Genomic DNA, 21,800 nt, shown 5'->3' with positions numbered 1-21,800 from the left:
ATATTAAATTCGATAGTTTTATTTTCGAAGAATAAGGATTATATTTTGATATCATTTGTTTGAACTGTGTTTTTCAGAATAGAAGTTGGAGGATTAATGAGAGAGTGATGAAAGGATCCCGATCGAACGATCGAGGGAGTATACAGAGTTCTCAAAGGACGAGTCGTTTCGAGTGATGTCGGCGCACGTCGCCGGTAACGAGTACAGAGTAGAATAGGTTCAGTCGTAGACTCGCGCGCCTGCCGTGAGGGTGGCTGCTTACCACGCAGCTCGCCGCTCACCTCTTTTGTGCTTCCCTCTGCTTTCGTCACTCTCATTTTCATTTATTCTTGACCGCGAACCGTCCTGTATCGTGTTCTCTCGCGATTTCAAATTTCGCCTAAACTGCAAATGATACATATCGTGACAAGTGCGTGGGTGGGTGCGTGTATGTGTGTCCAAGGAAATTAAACATATCAACCGACGACACGAGGTCCACTGCGTGGTGATTAGCATAACATGCTCCTATAATCAGGTGAGTTTTAATTTTGTACATATATTTTAGCGAAATAAAGGTACTTTGTGACACGATTGTGCAACCTTAAGTTATAATTGAAGTCAAAATTAATGAGTCAGTGAAAAATAACCGAAAATCTGGGACAAGTAATGCTTAAGATTGCCAATCGATCCGTTACATTTTAAATTTAAATTGCGCTCCAACTTTAATGCGCAGTTCGGTAGTAAGGCGCGTTAACAGTAAAAATAAGAGGTTATATTTGATACGAAAGATGTTTTATTTGTTTTATAAGATACATTTGGGTAACTGCAGTTAATATGACGCAATTTATTTTACGTTTGGATATTCAAGTCGAACTAAGTACCCGATATCGGTTTATTATACGTAAACTACGGTCACGCTTCGATTACCGTGCAATATCGATCAACGTTGATGGTCGCGATATGAAATATTACCGTACAAATTCGTACAGTCTTTTACATCGAATAAAAATACATGTAATGAATATACACTTAAACTTATTCTTTTACACATTAATTTATTTCAGGATTTTTAAATACGTAGATACTTCAAACTTTATACTTATAAAAAAATAAAAATTTATAAAATTTCAAGTATTTAAATTTAGAAAGTGAAATTTTAAGATCCCCAGTTTTTAACCTTTACTGTACAAGCTGAAGTAAAGTGGTTAAAAGGTATTTTAGGCGATAATTTAGCGAAACTGAAGAAGCTATTTACCCAGAAACTGTAATGCGATACTTCTTTCGTGCCGGATTAACAGTTATAAAGTTTTATCCCTAACCTTACACGTTATCCATCAACCCTTCATTTTACTTTATGGTTTAAAAGCGAAGACGCGTGACATTCATTGATCGTGATATTTCCTTCTTGCTTGATGTGTACATCTTCAACTTTATTGAACACCATACCCGATTAATCTGACCAAATTTGGCGATTCTTCCTTGTACGAGTATTTTCATTTTTTTTTTTCGTGCTGTCGTAAAAGTTTATATGTACGTAAATATACGCACGTATTTACGTACAGAGACTGGGATTACATATTTTTTATGTTTTCTCCTACAGTGGATGGCCCCGTTCAACTCTGTTTCATAATGTTTCGTCAGCTTTAACGATTACGTAGGATTCGAGCTTTCTTATGCATTCTAGCTTTATGATTATTATAGCAAATTAGTTTCATTATGTTTTTTTTATTACGAAAGAAAATTTGAAAATTTTTACTTGTGTTAAGTTTCTGAATTCTCAAACTTTTAATCCTTGAATTACCAATTCTGAAAATATCCTCAATTCCTAAATTTCCAATTTTTCAAACTTCTGAATTAGGAAACTCTCAATTTTCAAAATTTAAATTTTTAGGTTACTCTAAATTTCCAAACTTAATTTCCCAGATTCTAAATTTTCCAAATACCAAATATCCGGAATTCTCAAATTCCCTAGATGCTAAATTCCCCGAATTCTATATTTCTCCGATTCTAAAATTCCCTAGATTCTAAAATTTCGTAGACTCTAAAATTCCCTAGATTCTAAAATTTCCTGGACTCTAAAATTCACTAGATTCTACATTTCTGTAGATTCTAAAATTGCCTAGATTCTACATTTTCGTAGATTCTAAAATTCCCTAGATTCTAAAATTTCCTGGGTTCTAAAATTCCCAATTTCTCAATTGTCCCCGATTCTAAATTCCCTACATCCAAAAATTCGCAACTTTCCAAATTCGCAAGTCCCTAGATCCCTAAATCCACTATGTCTATATCTCCAAATATTTTAATTTAAGTATTTCTAATAACCTGTCTATCATCATCCATCTCGTGTTCGAAAGTGTGAAAGACCGTTGACCTTGAGAACATAATTCAAGGACGAGGTCAAGGTCATTTCTCCTATCGCGATTAACCGTGAATTTCCCTATTCGCTTACATAAGAAACGAAACTCATGGTAAATTCAATGCTTGTTTCTATCCAACTCCATTTCACGCAAGTCCACGTAGTCCATGTGGAGCGAGCGGTCAGCTGCGTAGCTGCGATAAGATAAGACGCATGCGGTGCGTCGTTAGTACCGTGCGTGTTAATAACGTTATAACGAGAGGGAAGAGATTTTACACGGATGCTCAAAGAGATCAAAGCACCGAGCCCGATCTCGTCCACTTGAAGAGGAAACAAGCACGATCTTCCGGCTTGGCACTCGGCGCGAACATTTAACGCATCAGCGTTAATTTGTTAGCGTGACTGTTAGTCGAGCTCGGCTAGCGTGCCTGTCGTACGTATTTAACTCACACACATTAAATACGTTGGAAGTGATGAATGTCCTGGCATTCGTCTGCAGTATAATTACAAGAGTAACTTCTCCCTGCACATGCTTTCTCCTTTGCAGCGACCACTTTGCCTCGTACCGACTCGAACCATTTTGTTTTTCATCTTATCTGACGGGACAGGGATGTTAGCACCCTGTCAGTCATCCTTTCGTCGGGTGAATTTCTTTTTTTTTTTTTCGTGTTCGTGGTGTGCGGATTGATTTTTGGTATAGGGGTGTTTAGAGTAGGTTCCGGGGATTTGTAGGTTTTGGGGATTTTTTAGGGAGATGTTAGAATAAATTATTGTAGCAGGTGTGAGCTTCTATTTTTTTAAATTTTCAAAGTACCAAATTGAGAAATTTGTAAGTTTGAGAATTTTTAGTCTTGTAATCTGAAATTTGAAAATTCTGCAAATTCTCAAAAATCCAAATTATTGTATTTTGAGAATTTTCAAGTTCTCGAATTCTCAAACTTCCAAATTCACAAACATTCCAGTTCTCAAATATCGAAATTCTCGTATTCTCTAAATTTTCATATTTTTCAAATCCTCATATTTTAAAATTCTCTTATTTCCAAATTATCAAGTGTCCACATTCTCAAATTTGTAAAATTCCTAATTTTCTCAAATTCTCAATTTCCTTCATTTTCACAATTTTCTTAAATTTCTTAAATTTCTTAAATATTTTATTTTCTTCAAATTTCTTAAATATTTAAATTTTTTCAATTTTCTTAAATTTGTCAAGTTTCTTGATTATCTCAATTTTCTTAATTTTTTTAATTTTCTTTATTTTTTCAATTTTCTTCAGTTTTTCAATTTTTGTATAGTTTCAATTCTTTTAATTCTTTCAATTTTTTCAATTTTTTCAGTTTCCTGAAATATTTCAATTCTCTAAAATTTCTGAAATTTCTCAATTTTGTCAATTTTCTCAAATTGCTCAATTTTCCAAATTGTTTTCCAATTTCTTTTAAATATAAAAAATTCCAAGTTATGAAATTCTCAGCTTCATAAGTTTGTAGGTTTACTTATTTCCGTATTCAGATAATGTATACTAAGCAGAATTAATTTGCATCGTTGAACTTGTACCAGATACGTTAGGCTTGTCAAGAATCTTCGTGCGTGATACTGGCTGTTGGTTAATTAGCGGCAAAATCCAGGCTTTAACAAGCGCGTTTGAATCTAATCGATGCATGCTAGGTTCATTTATAATACTCCGCACGTAATCAACGTATTCTCTAACGCAACATGCAACTTTTCATGTACTCTAATAAACTATGACTCTCAAGTTTATTTTTCCTAATATTCTCCTACTTGCGTAGTCAATAATTCTTTAGCGACATGCGATGTATTAATCGTGCTCTAATTATTATAAGAAAAATTATTCAGTTAATTTAGTTTCATTACCAATTTTCAAACTTAGAAACTTTACAAATTTAAATTTACAAAATATGTAATTTTTTGAAATTGTAGGTTTGTAAATTTATTATTAGATGAAATAATATCTTTTTGAAAGAAAACAGTTCACAGTTCACAGACATCCACAGAAATCATTCACAGTTATGAATATAAAAATACATATGTTCAGAACTTTCTGTAAAAATAAGTACCTCATTTCTGTTCCTCCTTAACACGTTACGACTACTTAACTACGACTCTGAAGTAGTTAAAAATATGAGATAGTATCTTTAAAGACATTTTAAAAAAAGTTTCCATACTTCCGTTCATTATGAAGTTTTAAAAACTTATTAAAGCAAAATTGTAAAATCCAACCTTCTACTCTTAACTATAATCTAAAGAATATCCCTGGAAAAAAATATGACAAAACATTGCTCCTAAACTTTAAAATACCAGAATATATCGTATCATTTTTCTTAACTAAACATGCCTTGTCTCTCCTAACCAAAACAACATAAAGTTAACCCGTTAATGATCATAGATATACTTGAATTGTGAACAGAATGAATGGGGGTTGCAAGTGAAAAACGCATCTGTAAAAAACTGTTGCGAATGTTTGTTTAATTTTCAGTCATTCTTATGTCATCCTTGAAACGATAAAAATATATGTAATTTCCTTTGAAATTTAATATTAAATGTTTAAAATATTGTTCTGTTAATTAATGTCTATTCAGTAAAAAGTTTCTACAACTCCAACTATAATTTACATTATCAAAGATCGCCGAATATAAAATATTTACAAAATTTTTATTTTTATTAATTACTTAAACATTATACCTATGAATAGTTTTGACTGCCCCATCTTACAAATAAATTATACGGCAAGGGGTTAAAATACGACGTTCCTTGCGGAGGAATCCCAGGCTTCTTTAGCGAAAGCTGTTAACAATCGGAGATCGAAAGTTCGAATCAGCACGTTGGTCATGATAACTCAGGGACATTTTACCAGGTTGACCGAACTAACGATGTTATTGGCCGTGTTCTCTGGCTATCGGCAGTACGGATCGTTGGCACGACAGTTTCCGTGCACTCGCCGTTATATGTCGTTTAGGCAAGTCCAAGCGTCGCAATTTTTTCGGATATTGAAAAGATAAGGTACACTACGGTCCGGAACAATGAATACGACCACGGGAACGAGCTTCACAAAGATCCTTAACCGGATAAATCATCATAACCTTTAACCATCCATATCGTGAATCCTATAAAATACGAATACCGTTATGTATACTGTCCGCTGGGGTTTTCGACATTTAGGGAAACGAGGGTTTAGTTAGGGACTTTTGATGATATTGGGAAGTTTGAGAGGTTGTTATTATGGGAATTGGAGGATTTGGGGATTTGGAGATTTGGAATTCAAGAGGATATTGGTAATTTTGGAACTTGAGGATTTAGGGATTTGAGATACTCAGTTTGGGGATTACGTGGGTTCTGGATGTGGACTAGGGATTACGGAATTTAGGGGTTTAGGAAAATAGGAATTGGTCACTTTTAAATTTGGAAATTTAGGGATTCAGGAAAATAGGAATTGGTCACTTTTAAATTTGGAAATTTAGGGATTTAGGAAAGTAGAAATTGGTCACTTTTAAATTTGAAAATTTAGGGATTTAGAAAAGTAGAAATTGGTCATACTTAAATTTGGGAATTTAGGGATTTGGGGAAAAGATAGTGGTAATTTTAGGATTTGGGAATTTAGGGGTGTAGGAATATGAGGTTCTAGGGATTTAGGGACATGAAACTATGGGATCTAAGGATTTAGGGACAAGGAACCATGGGATCTAGGGATTTAGAGGCACGGAACTATGGGATCTAGGGATTTAGGGACAAGGAACTATGTGATCTAGGGATTTAAGAAAATAGAATTGATAATTTTAGAATTTGGGAATTGCGAGATTTAGGGACTTAAGGATGTTGAAAATTTGCATTTTGGAATTTGGGAATATTAAGAAATTTGTAGATTAAGGAAAATAGAAATTGCTAATTTTAGAACATGGTAACTTAGAAATTTAAGGACATAGGAATTTTTAACACTAAAAATTTAGCGATTATGGATATTTGAGAATTTATGGATTTGGAAATTTAGAGATTCAGGGAATTAGGAATTGGTAATTGTAGAATTTGGGTATTTAAGAATTTTGGGATTGGAAAAAGTCAATATAAAGATTTTGTTATTCAGAATTTTTAAAATGTTATGAACTTGAAATTTACAAATTTAGGCATCACATAAATTACATTCCTCTATTAATAAAAACTTTCCAATTTTACAATTTTTGCGATATTCGAATCTGAAAATGAAAAAATTCACTTTTTCCTTTTATTTTATTTTTAAAATTCACTGTGAATTCTTTTAAAAATTTCAAAACAAAGTTTCCAATTTAAAGTTGTAAATTTATTATCAAAAATTTTTTTATCAAAATATATTTAAAAATATTCAAAAATTTTGCGATAGGTACATTAATAATTCAGAAATTAGTATATACAAAAAAAAAAAATTAAAAAATATAAAGGCATGAATTCGTAATATTTCATAGATAAGACCGTGCGTTCCAAAGAGGTCTACCCGGTAAAAGCAGCCCGTTTCCACCGTAGCGATAAAGGGTAGAATATTTCCAGTTAGATTGATTACCGATGTCAGTGTCGCGAGATAATTGTCGAAGCACGTCGATCTCGATCTAGCAGTCCATTATGATCGCAGCTAGAATGGAACTATCGTTAATAATCTCCGTTGGGACTCCGTTAGGGAAGTGGACGCGCTTGAATCGACTTAAATCGCTCTCGTTATCGAACCGTTTTCCCTCACGCACCTTCATAAATCACCTTTCTTCATTTTTTTTTCTTCTCCTTTCTCTTTCTTCTTCTCGTTGCGCTCCTCCCCGCGTTCTACGCGTGTACACGCATTAAGAGTCAACATCGACGACAAACGGTATACATAATGAGGCGCATAAACAATGGCTAAATGCTCCTTTCTCTCGTTCTCGCTCCCTTTTCACTGGCACCAGTTCAGATACAAAGGCAGCACGACCGACAACAGCACTTTATGGGGCTCATAAAGCGATAAAGACATCCGTACAAATGTACTCGGTTTCACGGTGTGCACTTCCGTGCTATCTCACCTGAGGAGAAACGTTTTCGTAGGAGGAAAGGTGCTTTTGGTGTTTTCAGATTGCCCGCCAATCTCTCGATAGGGAAATTCGAGCGAATTCTTTCATTGTCCAAAATTTACATGCACTTTAATCTTTCAGTGACTTTTTTTTTGGAATATTTTCGTTTTTTATTATGTCGATTTTTAAGCGAGGATATTGGGAATGTAGAGACATTGAACCAGGAAATGGACTGCACTAAAGAAGAATTGTAAACATGTAACCAAAGAAATAAATAAAAGTTTGAAACTGTAAAGCGACTTGTTATGTACGAAGTCAACGAGCCTCGCTTGACCTTGCCATTAAATCGTACAATAAAAGATTCCTTCCTTGGTGGTCCCGGTGTCGTTCTCAGTTATTAATGATCGGCTCACCGCGAACCATTTTGTCCACTTATCATGTCCATTTGTATGCATTTACCGAACGCAACGTCAAAATCGTACACTTAAGATAATGATGTAGTTTTATCTACAGAAGACAGAATAATTTACCGGAACAAAACGTAGGATCTGCTGAAATATCAAGTCGCAATTTGCGTATCTGAGATCGTACGACACAGAAATGGCCATAAGTTGAACAATAACCCGGGCATCGTTATTAGTTAAGATCAAAGTAATTTCGCACGATGCTACGTATTATCGATGTTTTGCATTTCCGAGTATCTCCGTGGGGGTGCCAGCTAAGTTTGTGGGACTGCATCGCGTGTGTCGCGACATAATCGTAGACTGCTACGACCGCAAAGACTAGTCGAGATAGAGATAGAGTTTAATTTACTCGCTACGTTCGCGCTTAATCGACTTTGTCATTGCTTATTGCGGCATATTTTAGATTTAACCTTATCGCAAATTATGGGTTACTGTATCATTTTTGCGATCCTTTTCCTGCTATCGTCTTAGCGTACACCTTTGGACTACTGGTCATTCTCAAAAATTTAAGTCTTCTTTTTATTTTTAAATATTGGGAGGATTTCAAGTTTAGGTCTAGAAATTTTGTGTACTTGCAAAGTTTTAACATTTATGAAGATGAGGATTTTGACACTGGGAAATTGAGAAATTGTCTCCTCACAGAATGTGTCTCCTTACATGAACTTGTCATTATAGAAGCATTAACACAAAGTTTTAACCTCTTCCTGTACTTTGACGAGTCTCACTCGCGACTTACAGCTCAAATGTGAGAAACCTTACTAAAATTTTGAATACTCTTCAACTTAAAATTTAGGTCCAACTATAAGTTGCATTATCAAGGATCCTTGAATACAAAATACGCACATTTTAATTTTCTTTGTTCGTTTTAATGTTATAGTCCTAAACAGTTAGTCTTGATTGACGCATCTGATAAATAAATGGCACAGGAAGGAGTTAATCATCATTCGTCATCAGAGTACAAATAAAAGATTTTTGAAAGTCCACTCTTTGGTACCCATATGAAGTTTTTTGATCTCATTCCCGGGACAATAAATCTCGTGGACAAATCGAACGTGATCGACAATACGAGCCTGTCGTACTGTATTTCGATGACACATGGTACAGATGAGATCAATCAGAATTTATTAGGAGCCCGCTGTTTCCAAACGCGGAGCGTCAAATCAAATTTCCCCGGTCACATCCGGCTTGCGAATCACCGCTATCTGGACACTGTAGTTTTCCTTGCACCCTCCCTTTTTTCTGCAAACCAGCCTCACAGATTTCTTCGCCACGGTTCGCTGGGGTGGCGAGTTAAATAAACTTCTTCAAAGGGCGAACTGTTGGCAAGATTTGTCGAGAAAATGGCGGTCGAAGAGCGAGTTTGGAATAGGGCGGTGTTTGTAGGCTTCGTAGGTAGATAAATGGCCCGTTCTGCTGAACTTCTCTGATAGAGATATTAATCTTTCTCAGGGATTCGCTCCTCCGTTATATCGTTGCTCTTCGTTGACCGATATTCTCGTCCTTTTCTCTTACCTTATCGTTCTCTGTCTTCCTCTATGATTATCCGCACTCCCCTTTTTCTTTCCTTCGAATATTCTGATCTCTCGTTGCCTGTCTCTTTCCGGTTCTCACAGGGTTCAACGCTATGAAAAGTGGAATACCATATGTCCACGTCAAAGAGGGAAGGAACCCGGGACACGACAGACGGGATCGAGCAACCTTGTTCCTGAAAGTCAACCCACTACTTTCCCGTGCGAATTACTTCTGTTTACTGAACCTTTTTATTTTTTATTTTTATTGGGTTGTTTATTGATTTGAAGTGGGCAGTAAAAAGTTAACCTTGGTAGGTTCGTAGCAAATTTTTGCTTTAGACGGAAAAGCGAATTTTGAATATTGGGACGTAGGGATATTGGGACGTAGGGATATTGGGACGTAGGGATATTGGGACGTAGGGATATTGGGACGTAGGGATATTGGCACGTAGGGATATTGGCACGTAGGAATATTGGGACGTAGGGATATTGGGACGTAGGGATATTGGGACGTAGGGATATTGGGACGTAGGGATATTGGGACGTAGGGATATTGGCACGTAGGAATATTGGGACGTAGGGATATTGGGACGTAGGGATATTGGGACGTAGTGATATTGGGATATAGAGATATTGGGATGTAGAGATATTGGGACGCAGGAATATTGGGACGTAGGGATATTTGGACGTAGGGATATTGGGACGTAGGGATATTTGGACGTAGTGATATTGGGATGTAGAGATATTGGGACGCAGGAATATTGGGACGTACGGATATTTGGACGTAGTGATATTGGGATATAGAGATATTGGGATGTAGAGATATTGGGACGCAGGAATATTGGGACGTAGGGATATTGGGACGTAGGGATATTGGGACGTAGGGATATTGGGACGTAGGGACATTGGGACGTAGGGATATTGGAACGTAGGGATATTTGGACGTAGCGATATTGGGATATAGAGATATTGGGACTTCTCACCATTTTAGGACTTAAGAATTTTGAAAGTTTTCAACTTCGAAACTTAAAAATATCGATATTCTTCAATTCTGGTACCTTTGCATTTTGGAATTAAAAAAGATCCTTTAACTTTGACACTTCACAATTTTTGAATTATTGAAACTTTCAAAATTTCAAATATTAAAATTCATTATTTTTTAAAGATCAAAGATATCAAATTTATTTTCAAATAACTGAATCTTAACAAATGATCACTTCTAAAGTTGTGAAAGTATGTCTCTATACCATATTAATTAATATAGCAAAAAAATTGGGATCGCAAGGTCGTATAATACGGAACTTGGGTTTCGACTGGAACGAAAGATCAAGCTTGAATCTTTTCATATATATTTTCAAGGAAACCAAAAATGTAGTTACGCAACGTATTTTGCACGTTGCATGCACAACATGATTATACTTTACAGTGATGTAACGATCTCCTTTTGTGGCGTTGATCTTTTCGAAAGCTTGTTTGATGTGTTTTATTACATAACTTTACTGTGAATTAAATGGGTCACAATGTATTTTTTGAGCGGATATTCAAAATCTTTGATTGACGAATGATTATGTGATGTTAATATTGAAGTAGAAAATTTAACATCTCAGAAAGTTTTAATGTGAAAATTTGGTGGTTCAAACATCTTAAATAAGAAAATTTGAGAACCTAATATTTTGTGAATTTCAGTAACTGATTTGGCAACATTGAAATTTAACAAGCAAAAAATTTGGTAATTTAAAAATTTCGTAATTTTAGGAAGCTTGAAGAATTTGTAAATTCTACAACTTAGAAAATTACATTTTTTCTAAGTTGTAAAATAAGTTGAAAATTATGAACTGTGCCAATTTAATTCAATTCAAAAATTCGATTAAAAAATTCAAAAATACGACGTAAATGAAAATTTACGAATTTAATATAACTTACTATAGTATACATTTAATTTTTCATATTACACTGCATTTTAATTTTTTGTTAATAAATTTGAAAGTTCGAAGACGACTTACGAAATTCGTACGTTTGATATTAAGAGGGAAGCAAATAAATAAAAAGAGAAAATCGAAAAGGTATATTCTTGAGTTAGCGGTATACATATGTGTCCGGTGTATGGTTATTACGGTAGCACGTGTGTTGCGTAACCGGTGACGCAACGGTGTCGTTGAGGGCAGGTGCGAGAAGGTCCATGGTCTCTTTACGCGTGGAAATAAACGCGCTACGTTAATATACGTATATATACGTAGACAGTATCGCGTAGCCCTCGTAGTGGGTGAAACGCGTATATACTCGCACACGTGCGTGGAAACGCGTAAACATAGAGGAACGAAACACGTTCACCAATACCGTGAGGAGGTAGCGAGTGGGAACAATATAGTGTTCCATGGGGGTGCATGGTGTGGCACAGAGCGTGGCATCGTCGAGGTAGGGACAGATCGATAGCATAAGAGGCCTTCCAGACCTTATGGTGCCTCCTCCACCTCCTGTTTCTCCTTCTCTTCCTGTTCACTCTACCTTGTTCCGTTCTATGAAATTAACACGCGTTTGTATCTCAGTTTTTGCATCGTAGATAGACCCTTCTCTTCGGGGATGTTCTAATGGTTTTGTAAGGGTTGTGAATTGTGTTCGATTCTCCTGGAACATGCTTTTTCCCGTTATTACCTCCCTTATTTGTTCATGCAAATTGTGTACACTTCGTCATCCTGTTCAAGCTTTAGTGTTCTTATTATTTTTGTATAAAAGCAGTTATTACGTTATTATATTATCTACTTCATTATTTTAATATACAAGTATTTTATTATATCACATCACTGTTATTCTGTTTTATTCTATTATTGTTTTTTTATTATTTTTATTTTATTACTGGTTTACTGTTTTATTATTGTACTATTGCAGCTATTAATTGTACTATTATAATATATTATTATTTTATTTTATTATTTCATTGTTTCTCTACTTTATCCTGTTACTCTATTTCTACGTTATATTATTATGTTTACGTTATTATTTGAACATATCTACTTAATTATTTTAATATACAAGTATTTTATTATTTTATCACATCATTGTTATACTGTTTTATTATTCTATTATTGCTTTTGTTATTATTTTTATTTTATTACTAGTTTACTGTCTTACTATTGTACTATTGCCGCTTTTAATTATACTATTATACTACTGCACTGTTATAATATATCATTATTTTATTTATTACTTCACTGTTTCTCTGCTTATTCTATTACTCTATGTCCACGTTATACTACTATCATATTACTATTTGAACATATAAAAATTGAAGATAACTGAAAGAAAATTGGAAAAGATATGAAAATTTGAACATCTTGCTATTGAAAATTTGACAACTGTTTGCTCTGGAAATACATAAGTTTGTTTACGGGCTCCCTGAACGTGTTGCCCAAGGCAAGTACCCGATTTGTCCAGCGCAAACAGCGATAATGCGTACACAGTGTATGTACACATGGTATTTGGAGAATCACAGTGCGACCGATTCCATGGGAGTCACTGCAAGGTTACATGAGAAACGATCTGGTATCCAATGGCGTGCTAGGGGAACGGAGTTCGGATATAGTGATTAAAGCGATACTTCCGCTGGTCGTTATCGAGCCGCGAAGATAGCATCGCGGTTCTCGATCACTGTCAAGTCGCGAACCCTCGACACCATACCAGAAAACCCCATACCGATGTTGTATGTGCCGTCCCGTTCAACTTCTTTCCAGCCACGCACACTATGTGCTTAATGTATGTATACATACTACTGCGATACCGAGTTTCGCGATTTCCAACCTTGTCTTCTTCACTTTACTGCTTCCGCGTTGCTCCTCTTTCCAATTAAATGTTGAAACACCTTACTTTCTCTGACATTATTTTACCCTATCTCCTTTGTAACTTTAGTTCTTTCTTCCTTGAAAGTAACATCTTTTTCTTATGAGACTTTTTGTCTTATTTTATTGACTTCTTTGCCTATTTCACTTTAAGTGTAACAGATAATACGAAAACTAGACGAAAATATTTTTTATATTTACATTTGCGTATTCATATTTTTATTTGGTACGTGGTTGTTCAATATTTAATCTTGTATAGTGTATTAATATTTAATCATGCATTTATGTATCAATATCTAATCAAGATTTTAATAAATTATAAAATGAGACATTTACATAGACACAAAATATTTAATGTAAAAAATTTCTTTCAAAATTCTTTTTCAACGTCAAAATTCTTTTCAGCTCAATTCATTTATTCTATTGAAAATTCGTATCATATACAATATTCATTTATTAAAAATTATTTTTCTGGACATCTAGTTGCACCTTACAATATAAACCACTTCATTGTTACTTCATAGTGGATTTTTTATTTCAAAGAGAAATTTAAAATGTACATAACATTTATTTGTAATGGTGATTGAAATAGAGATTCTTTTACTTCGTACGTACGTTATCGTAGCACGATAATGTAATTACACAATTTCACTCCATAATACCGATATTTCGATTGTATGCAAAGTTGTGTGCAAATCGATCGGAACAAACTGGCGGCTCGAATATTCTGTTCCATTGCCATTGACTGTGAAATGGTAATTTTAATTGTTTGAGTATTGAAAGCGTTGGAAAATGTAGCATTACTGAAATTTCTGCTAATTGCTTCGTTGACTTCCGACGAAATAATGTAAATGCACAGGGTGCACCGTGCTTTCGAGCAGAGAGGTGAACCTGTATGCTGCAGTTGAACTTGCACTGTTTCGCGCGATATGTATGTATAGATGAGTAATTAACGTACTGCCTTGATCAACGCGGTTTAATGAGAATGACACTCGAGACGGAATATTTAACTTACAACCGCTTTGTCGGTATCGCAACTTGTGTGCAACGATACTTTCATTAATTGCATTAAATTATGAGTCGTTTGATATGAACGATTGTTTTGTTAGTGTTTTATAAAAGTGAGAAGTAGACGTTTAGGATTGGAGGAATTGAAAAATTTGGGGATGGAGGATTTTGGTAATTTGGGAATATGGGATTTGGAGATTTTGAAATTTGGGAAGTTGGAAGGTTGGAAACTTAAGAGTTTGGAACATTTGGAGTGATTTGTGGATTTGGCGAATTTGGCAATTTGAGAGGTTACAAATTGGGGATTTGGAGATTTTGAAATTTGGGAAGTTGGGAGGTTGGAAACTTAAGAGTTTGGAACATTTGGAGTGATCTGGGGATTTGGGGAATTTGGCAATTTGAGAGATTAAAAATTGGGGGTTTGGAGATTTTGAAATTTGGGAAGTTGGAAGGTTGGAAACTCAAGAGTTTGAAACATTTGGAGTGATTTGTGGATTTGGGGAATTTGACAATTTGGGAGGTTGCAAATTAGGGATTCGGAGATTTTTAAATTTGGGAAGTTGGGAGGTTGGAAACTTAATAGTTTGAAACATTTAGAGTGATTTGTGGATTTGGGAAATTTGACAATTTGAGAGGTTAGAAATTGGGAATTTGGAGATTTTTAAATTTGGGAAGTTGGAAGGTTGGAAACTTAAGAGTTTGAAACACTTGGAGTGATCTGGACATTTGGGAAATTTTTAAATTTCAGAAGTTAGAAATAGGGGATTTGAAGATTTTGAAATTTTGAAATTTGAGAATTTGAAACATTTAAAAATTAGCTTAAGATTAAATTAAAACATATTTTAATTTTACAAACATACTCGCAGAAATGTGTAAAGCATACTCTGATACGTTCAGCACAAAAAAATTTCAATGAGTTTAAGTTTGTTGACCCCAAAGTATCCCCCCGTTAAAGTATCCGAAACACGTGGAGAAATCGAGACGCATAAGTATCGGTAATTGTCATTCCAACGACACCATTAAAATTCACTAGCCCGAAAGGAACAAGAAGCCGAGTCCATTATCCGTATAGGTTAGGTTATTTTAAAGTGGTCATCAATCGAGCGATAATGCCTTAAAACAAACGTTTTCCTCTCGTATCCTGTACATCTGTCGATCGAACAGAAGAATCGGAATTGTGGGCGCAAAAGAAAGGTCGACAGAGGTCGATGAGAGGTGTAGGGGTAAGGTCGTTAGTTTCCGGTTGGCCGTACGCACTTCCATCGAGTCCCAAGCGGCAACCCCTCACGATGCACGGGCTCCCATGCTGTCTAATGAGGCTCGACACCCGACTACCCTGCCTCCCATGATACTCCACACCATAAACTCCGATGTTCGAACTGTCGAACCACCGTCTCTATACACGGTGTCCGAGTGCACTTCTGTTTTAATATCTTGTATTAGTTATAGTGCTGGATATTAGGGGTGCTTAGGCCTATGTCAAAAAATCAGAGTTGCTCTTTGTTAGGGATTTATTGTATTGATTTTGTTAGGGAAGTACTGTATCGATTTTGTTAAAGTGGTAAAATTGAACTAGGATGAATTAGTGGACCTTAATTTTTAAAAATATAACATAAAATATAGATACAAAATTTAATTTATAAATATATTAATATCGTAGATAAATAATCGTGACGTAGACATGGACGACAACTATAATATGTATAATAAATTTATTTTAGGAACTGTAGGAGAAGGGGAAAGAATGTGGAATGGAAAAGAAGGTTGTTGCTTATTGTAGTTTCTTGGAAACTGTTCTTTCATGAAATAAAATATTTTTAAATTTTAGGATTCACAAGTTTCTAGATTCTTATATTTTACAATTTCCAAGTGCTTGTATTCTGAGATTTATAAATTGTCAAATTCCTATTTTTAAAAAATTAATATTGCCATATTTCTAAATCTCAAAATTCCCCAATTTCTCTCCGCACAATTGCACAAATGATCAAAATCCCTAAATTGCGAACAGGACGTCCATCTTCACTCCCAATTTAATGCATCCTTATACGGTTTCCTGTAGACGCGTGAGAACACGTTGTCTGCAGGTTTGCGGCTCTTGTGTTCGTTTAGCGAACGGTCCTACCGTGTCTCATCCCCTAAAAGCGCAGCATGGGTCCGGATACATATTATAACGCCATAAATGGATTAATGGCATGTCGAAAGATTAGTTACGGCATCGGTTTTACGCTCCCGTGGGTTATGGGTTAAAGGACGAATTATGAGACACGAGTAATTGTCGTATTGTATTATGGACAGTAAAAATGAAGCGATGGGAGATCATATGGGAGATTTCATAGGTGTTTGCAAGGTTTATCATGTTTGTTGATGACTTTCGTTTTTATTGTATCATAAAGTTGATATATATTTGAACATTACAGTATACTTGAATAGTTGATGTAGTGACATTGTCTGTTCAACATTTTATTAAATATTATTTATAACTTTTTTGACATATTTTACTTGACATGTTAGGTTAGGAGTACGTACAACATATCTTTTGATCATCTATCAGATTTATGTGAGTGTTGTCTCATATGTGGCTAAGAATAGTATAAACTTGAAAATCCTCAAATTTCTAAATATCTAAATTCCTAACTTTTGAATACCTTAAATTTTCGAACTGTTAAATATCTAAATTTCCCGAAATCAATGAATTCATCAAATTAATTAATTTTCAAATTCTTCATCTTTTCAAATATGTAATTTCTACAAACTTTATATGTATAATTTTTTAGTTAGAATGTACGAATGGTTAGTTGTGCGCGAATGAAAGGATGATTAGTAAGAACCATATGTACCCACAGTATTGGACCATCAATTTTGTTTAGTTATTTATCGCAATTGAGCGTTATAGCGCGTGCTCGGATAGAATTTCCAGCTCGTGATTTCGTGTTTGGATTTGGCAATATTGCATGCGATAATGAGTATTGATGAGACAAGGCATTATAACGCTTACGAATAACATGTAACAGGTTCATAGTGTAATGTGAAACCATTGGCGTAACTAGTTAGGGACTAGGATCAAATTACTCAATTTTCAAATTTCAGAATTTGTTGATTTCTAAATTTTTATATTTATGAATTTCCTAATTTAGTATTCTAGTTTTCTAGCTTTGTTGTTTTCTAGCTTTCTAATTTTCTAGTTTTCTAGTTTCATAACTCCCTAGTCACCTAGCCAGTTAGTTACCGAATCTAGTAGTTTTCTTGTTTTCAGATATTTCAATTTTCTGAGTCTCTAGTTTTCTAATTCTTTAGCATAAAAGAAAATGGAAAGTCAACGCAAAAAATGGAAGTTACATACACCGTTAGGGAGAGCAAACCTAACTTCACTTTAGGTGTTCATTTATCACCCTAAAAAAAATTCTAGTTACGTCAATGCACGGAAATTGTCGAACAGATGAAACAGCGATAGGCAAGTTGATTTGTCGCGCATTAACAATGTTTAGACTCACAGCCACCAGGGACAACACGATCGTCGTTAATCACGACAAATTCACCGTGATTAATTATGCTTTTCGCTCGATTAGCTTTCCCGTATCGCGAGAGTGCACCCTCTGTCTCCTTCTGTCGTCGAATTCACTCGTTTACCGTGGATGCTTTACCTTTTTCCTCTCCTCCACTCTGCACCCTGTCTTCCTCGTCAACCCCTGTTTTCCCTCTTTTGTCAACGAATAATCGACGAACCGCATGTTTTGTCGTCGATCAAACCCTCCACACTCGCGTTTCACCTTCGGTATATTTTAGCAAAGTTGAAAGGAGTCTTCGAGCATCGCGGCTTTCTTTGAAACTTCACAAATGATTCTTTCAGAGACAATTGCTTTATTAAACTGATATTGAACAGTTAGGGTATTATTCAAGTTTCATGGTAATTTGTCACTTTAGAATGAGAGATTTTTTAATCTTTTAGTATTTCAAATTTGAGAGATTTTGGAGTATTTTTTGGGTCATGTTTTTATGAATTATCAGGCTTGTATATTTATTAATTCATAAATTTAGGGATTTGCTAAATTTACAGGTTTACAAATTTCTTCATTTTTATTTTTAAAAATCAGGTGTTTAAGTTTTAAAATATCCAGATTTTTATTTTTCTAAATTTCTAAATTTTAAGTTTGTATTTTTCTAAACTTCCAAGTTTTCTAATGTCTCACAAACTCAACCTCTTATTGTGATTATCAGTACGTTAACTGGTCACTAAGTAACTTGTACAAATATAGATTTAGTTATATACATAATAACAAAATTATATATTAATGTTCATAAAGAAAGTTTATCAGAAAATATATTACTAAATACAGACAATACAAAATAATAATAAATACAAAATAATGACTACACCTTTGACGAATAAAATAGAGTCCTCGAACAAAAAAAATCTTGAACGAAAGAACGTAGCCATCACTACCAACTTACCGTACCATTGCTACCAACGGTACCAATGTCTGCACATAGATATTCGTGATTTATCGAACAGGCGAAATATCGAGCGATTCTGTGGATACGCTGTGGTAGAGAATGTCGGAAAAACAAGATGGTTCTCTGGAAGGACGAGAAAGTTCGTCCCTTCTAGCGGATATGTCATTTGGTACCTGGGTCACGTAGCTGTTCGTATTGACAGGCCAACCAGCCAGCCACGCACCCTCTGTGCTTCTCTGTGCTGCTGCTCTTCTTCCACCTCGAACTTTCTCCGAATCTTTGTAACGATCGTATTTTCTTTTTTATTTAGTTCTTTTCGGCAATATTAACGCTGATCGATGCGTTAACAGATTAACTTTTATATCTTCTGTATCTTCAGAGTCATGTGGGGTCACCACACTTTATATATTTTCGGTGTTCTTGATATGGGATATCGATGATTTTGATATTAGGTTTTGAAGTTTGTAAATTTATGAATTTATTAAGTCTTGAATTTGAGGTAGGAAACCTATTTAGGAAAAATAGTATACATATTGTATTTTTAGTATTTTGTCTGTTAGTATATATACTTTTAGCATATATTGTACTTTTAACATTGATGTATAACGTCTTTAAGGACACACATACATGTGCCAATATATACACACATGTGTAGTCACATGTGATTACATAAAAAAATTAAATAGTTTCTTTTCCTAATCTATTTAAAAATATCCTTCCTGAAGAAGATAAAGTCATCATGTACCAATGCATATTTTATACACGAATACATGAAAAGTTTATATGAATTTTGCTTGGTTCCAGAGTTTTTGGTATAGCAGTTATGGTACAGCGATGAGCCTGCAGGCACAGGCTCAAGCCCAACGCCCATCGAGGTACTCCCCTCAGGAGACCGTCAAGGTAAGAGAACATGTTAATGTTGACGTATGTCTGTCATAAATTTTACTTATTCAACTATTGTAATCTACCTTGAGCTGATTATGTCACAGCTTCACCCTATTTTTACATTTTATTTGGAGTTTTAATAATGACGATGGCTATTAAGGTTGTAAGATAAATGTATAATGATAAGAAAGATGTATAATTCATATATATGCAATTTAGAGTATGTGTGGATTATTTGAATTTATATGAAGTTTGGGGGTTGTATATTTTGGAATTCGGAGTTTAGGGAATTTAGGGGTTTGGTACTGGAGGGTTTAGGAAGATGAGAACTTCCAATTTGGGAATTTGGGGATTTTAGAATTTGGAAATTTAGGGATTTAGAGATTTAAGTATTCGAAAGTTTAAGAATTTAGGAATTTGGAGATTTTGGAATTTGGAACTGTAAAAAATTTAGGAATTTAGAAATTTAGGCATGTAAGGATTTAGGGACTTAGAGATTTGGGAATTCGGGGTTTAGGGAATTTAGGGGTTTCGTACTGGATGGTTTAGGAAGATGAGAACTTCCAATTTTGGAATTTGGAACTGTAAAAAATTTAGATTTAGGCACTTAGGTATTAGAAGATTTGAGAATTTAGGAATTGGAGAATTTGAGTACTTACAATTTGAGTATTTGAGAAATTTGAATCTTGACAATTCTAAACCTAGAAAATTTGAAACTCCCCAAAGTCAAAACGTGACAAGTTTAACATAATTAACGGGAGTACCCTTGAACGACACCTTCACTACGTTGGCTATAATTCACTCCTCTTCTCATTCATCATTGGGGTTAATCCCATACGTGTTCCGATGTACACGACCTTGTATTACTTCCTGCGTACTCCGAATTCCAGTTTTAGGGTGACTTGGGGGAAAAGAGTACACAACTTCGCGCTTGTAATTACACATACAACAATGAAATTCCATTGTTACTATATTATTATCACTACACCTGAACATACAATAATTCTATCATATCTTGTTACGAGACAAATTATTGTTCTGTAACAATAAAAAATATAATAAAACAGAAATATTAAATATTTCTATATTTTCATACAAATTGTCAATTTATAAATTCAGTTAAGAACTTCAGAATATTATTACAGAAATTACGTTTGTGGAACTTGAAACGAGCGAATAAGTGATTACGAGGTCACAGATACCTATAATCACGCTAACAACACACCTAGATACTTTTACGGACATAGCAAACATTATCGAACAGTGAAAGATTATTTGCGCAAATGTTTGTGGCACTATCACATACAGGAGTGAATGACCTCTTAATGTTTAGTGTCTCATGCTTATTAGTCTTGCAAATGCGTTAGGTAAATTTTAATGGATATATCGCATATTTGTTAAAAAATAGTCATATTTTAATATTTCTGGAAATTCTCAACATTCTTTCTTAAGTCTTCATACATTTCAATTTTCAGACACGCAAACTGAAAGTTTTCAAACTTCCATATTTTAAATTTGAATTTTCCGAGTTGGAAATCTTCCTAATTTGGAATTTTTCGAATTTGACATCTTCCGAATTTTCAATCTCCCGAATTTGCCATCTTCCAAATTTGAAATCTCCTGAATTTGCAATTTTTCGAATTTATCATCTTCCAAATTTGAAATCTCCTGAATTTGCAATTTTTCGAATTTGCCATCTTCCAAATTTGAAATCTCCTGAATTTGCAATTTTTCGAATTCGCCATCTTCCAAATTTGAAATCTCCTGAATTTGCAATTTTTCGAATTTGCAATCCTCCGAATTTGAAATCTCCTGAATTTGCAATTTTTCGAATTTGCAATCCTCCGAATTTGAAATCTCCTGAATTTGCAATTTTTCGAATTTGCCATCTTCCAAATTTGAAATCTCCTGAATTTGCAATTTTTCGAATTTGCCATCTTCCAAATTTGAAATCTCCTGAATTTGCAATTTTTTGAATTTGCAATCCTCCGAATTTGAAATCTCCCAAATTTCCAAAGACACGTGTTAGTCTAAGCGTCCATATTTCTATTTCGACCAATTGGACCCGTAGCTTTCCTAAACACTTGGTCCACGCGCCAACTCATGGGTTGACATCAGTATACGCTTGACACATCTGCTCTAATCAAAGTCACATTCCCTCAATATACCATCAGAACATCTAGTAAACATTCTAATAAACATTCTAATAAACAATCACGTTATAAACTACTGATGCTTTTAAATTAACTAATGCCTTTACCTAAACATCGATAATCGAAGCATCGAATATAAAA

General features: G+C 34.5%; 1 protein-coding gene across 2 annotated transcripts in view; it reads left to right on the top strand.

Moving 5' to 3' along the window:
• Positions 1-144: 144 nt before the first annotated feature.
• sick (sickie) overlaps positions 145-21,800 on the top strand; it is a 295,306-nt gene continuing 273,650 nt past the window's right edge. The window contains exons 1-2 of one of the 2 annotated variants that reach the window (XM_076531057.1): positions 145-514; positions 19,426-19,521. In XM_076531057.1, the coding sequence (XP_076387172.1) occupies positions 19,456-19,521 (66 nt within the window). In that variant the 5' untranslated portion in view covers positions 145-514; positions 19,426-19,455. The remainder of the gene's footprint in view (positions 515-19,425; positions 19,522-21,800) is intronic. The other variant, XM_076531062.1, reaches the window with a different exon arrangement.

The sequence above is a fragment of the Megachile rotundata genome, chromosome 4, assembly GCF_050947335.1.
Source record: "Megachile rotundata isolate GNS110a chromosome 4, iyMegRotu1, whole genome shotgun sequence".
In the NCBI taxonomy this organism is placed as follows: domain Eukaryota; kingdom Metazoa; phylum Arthropoda; class Insecta; order Hymenoptera; family Megachilidae; genus Megachile; species Megachile rotundata.
Note: the sequence above shows the minus strand (reverse complement) of the source record. Positions and strands in the feature narration are given on the sequence as shown.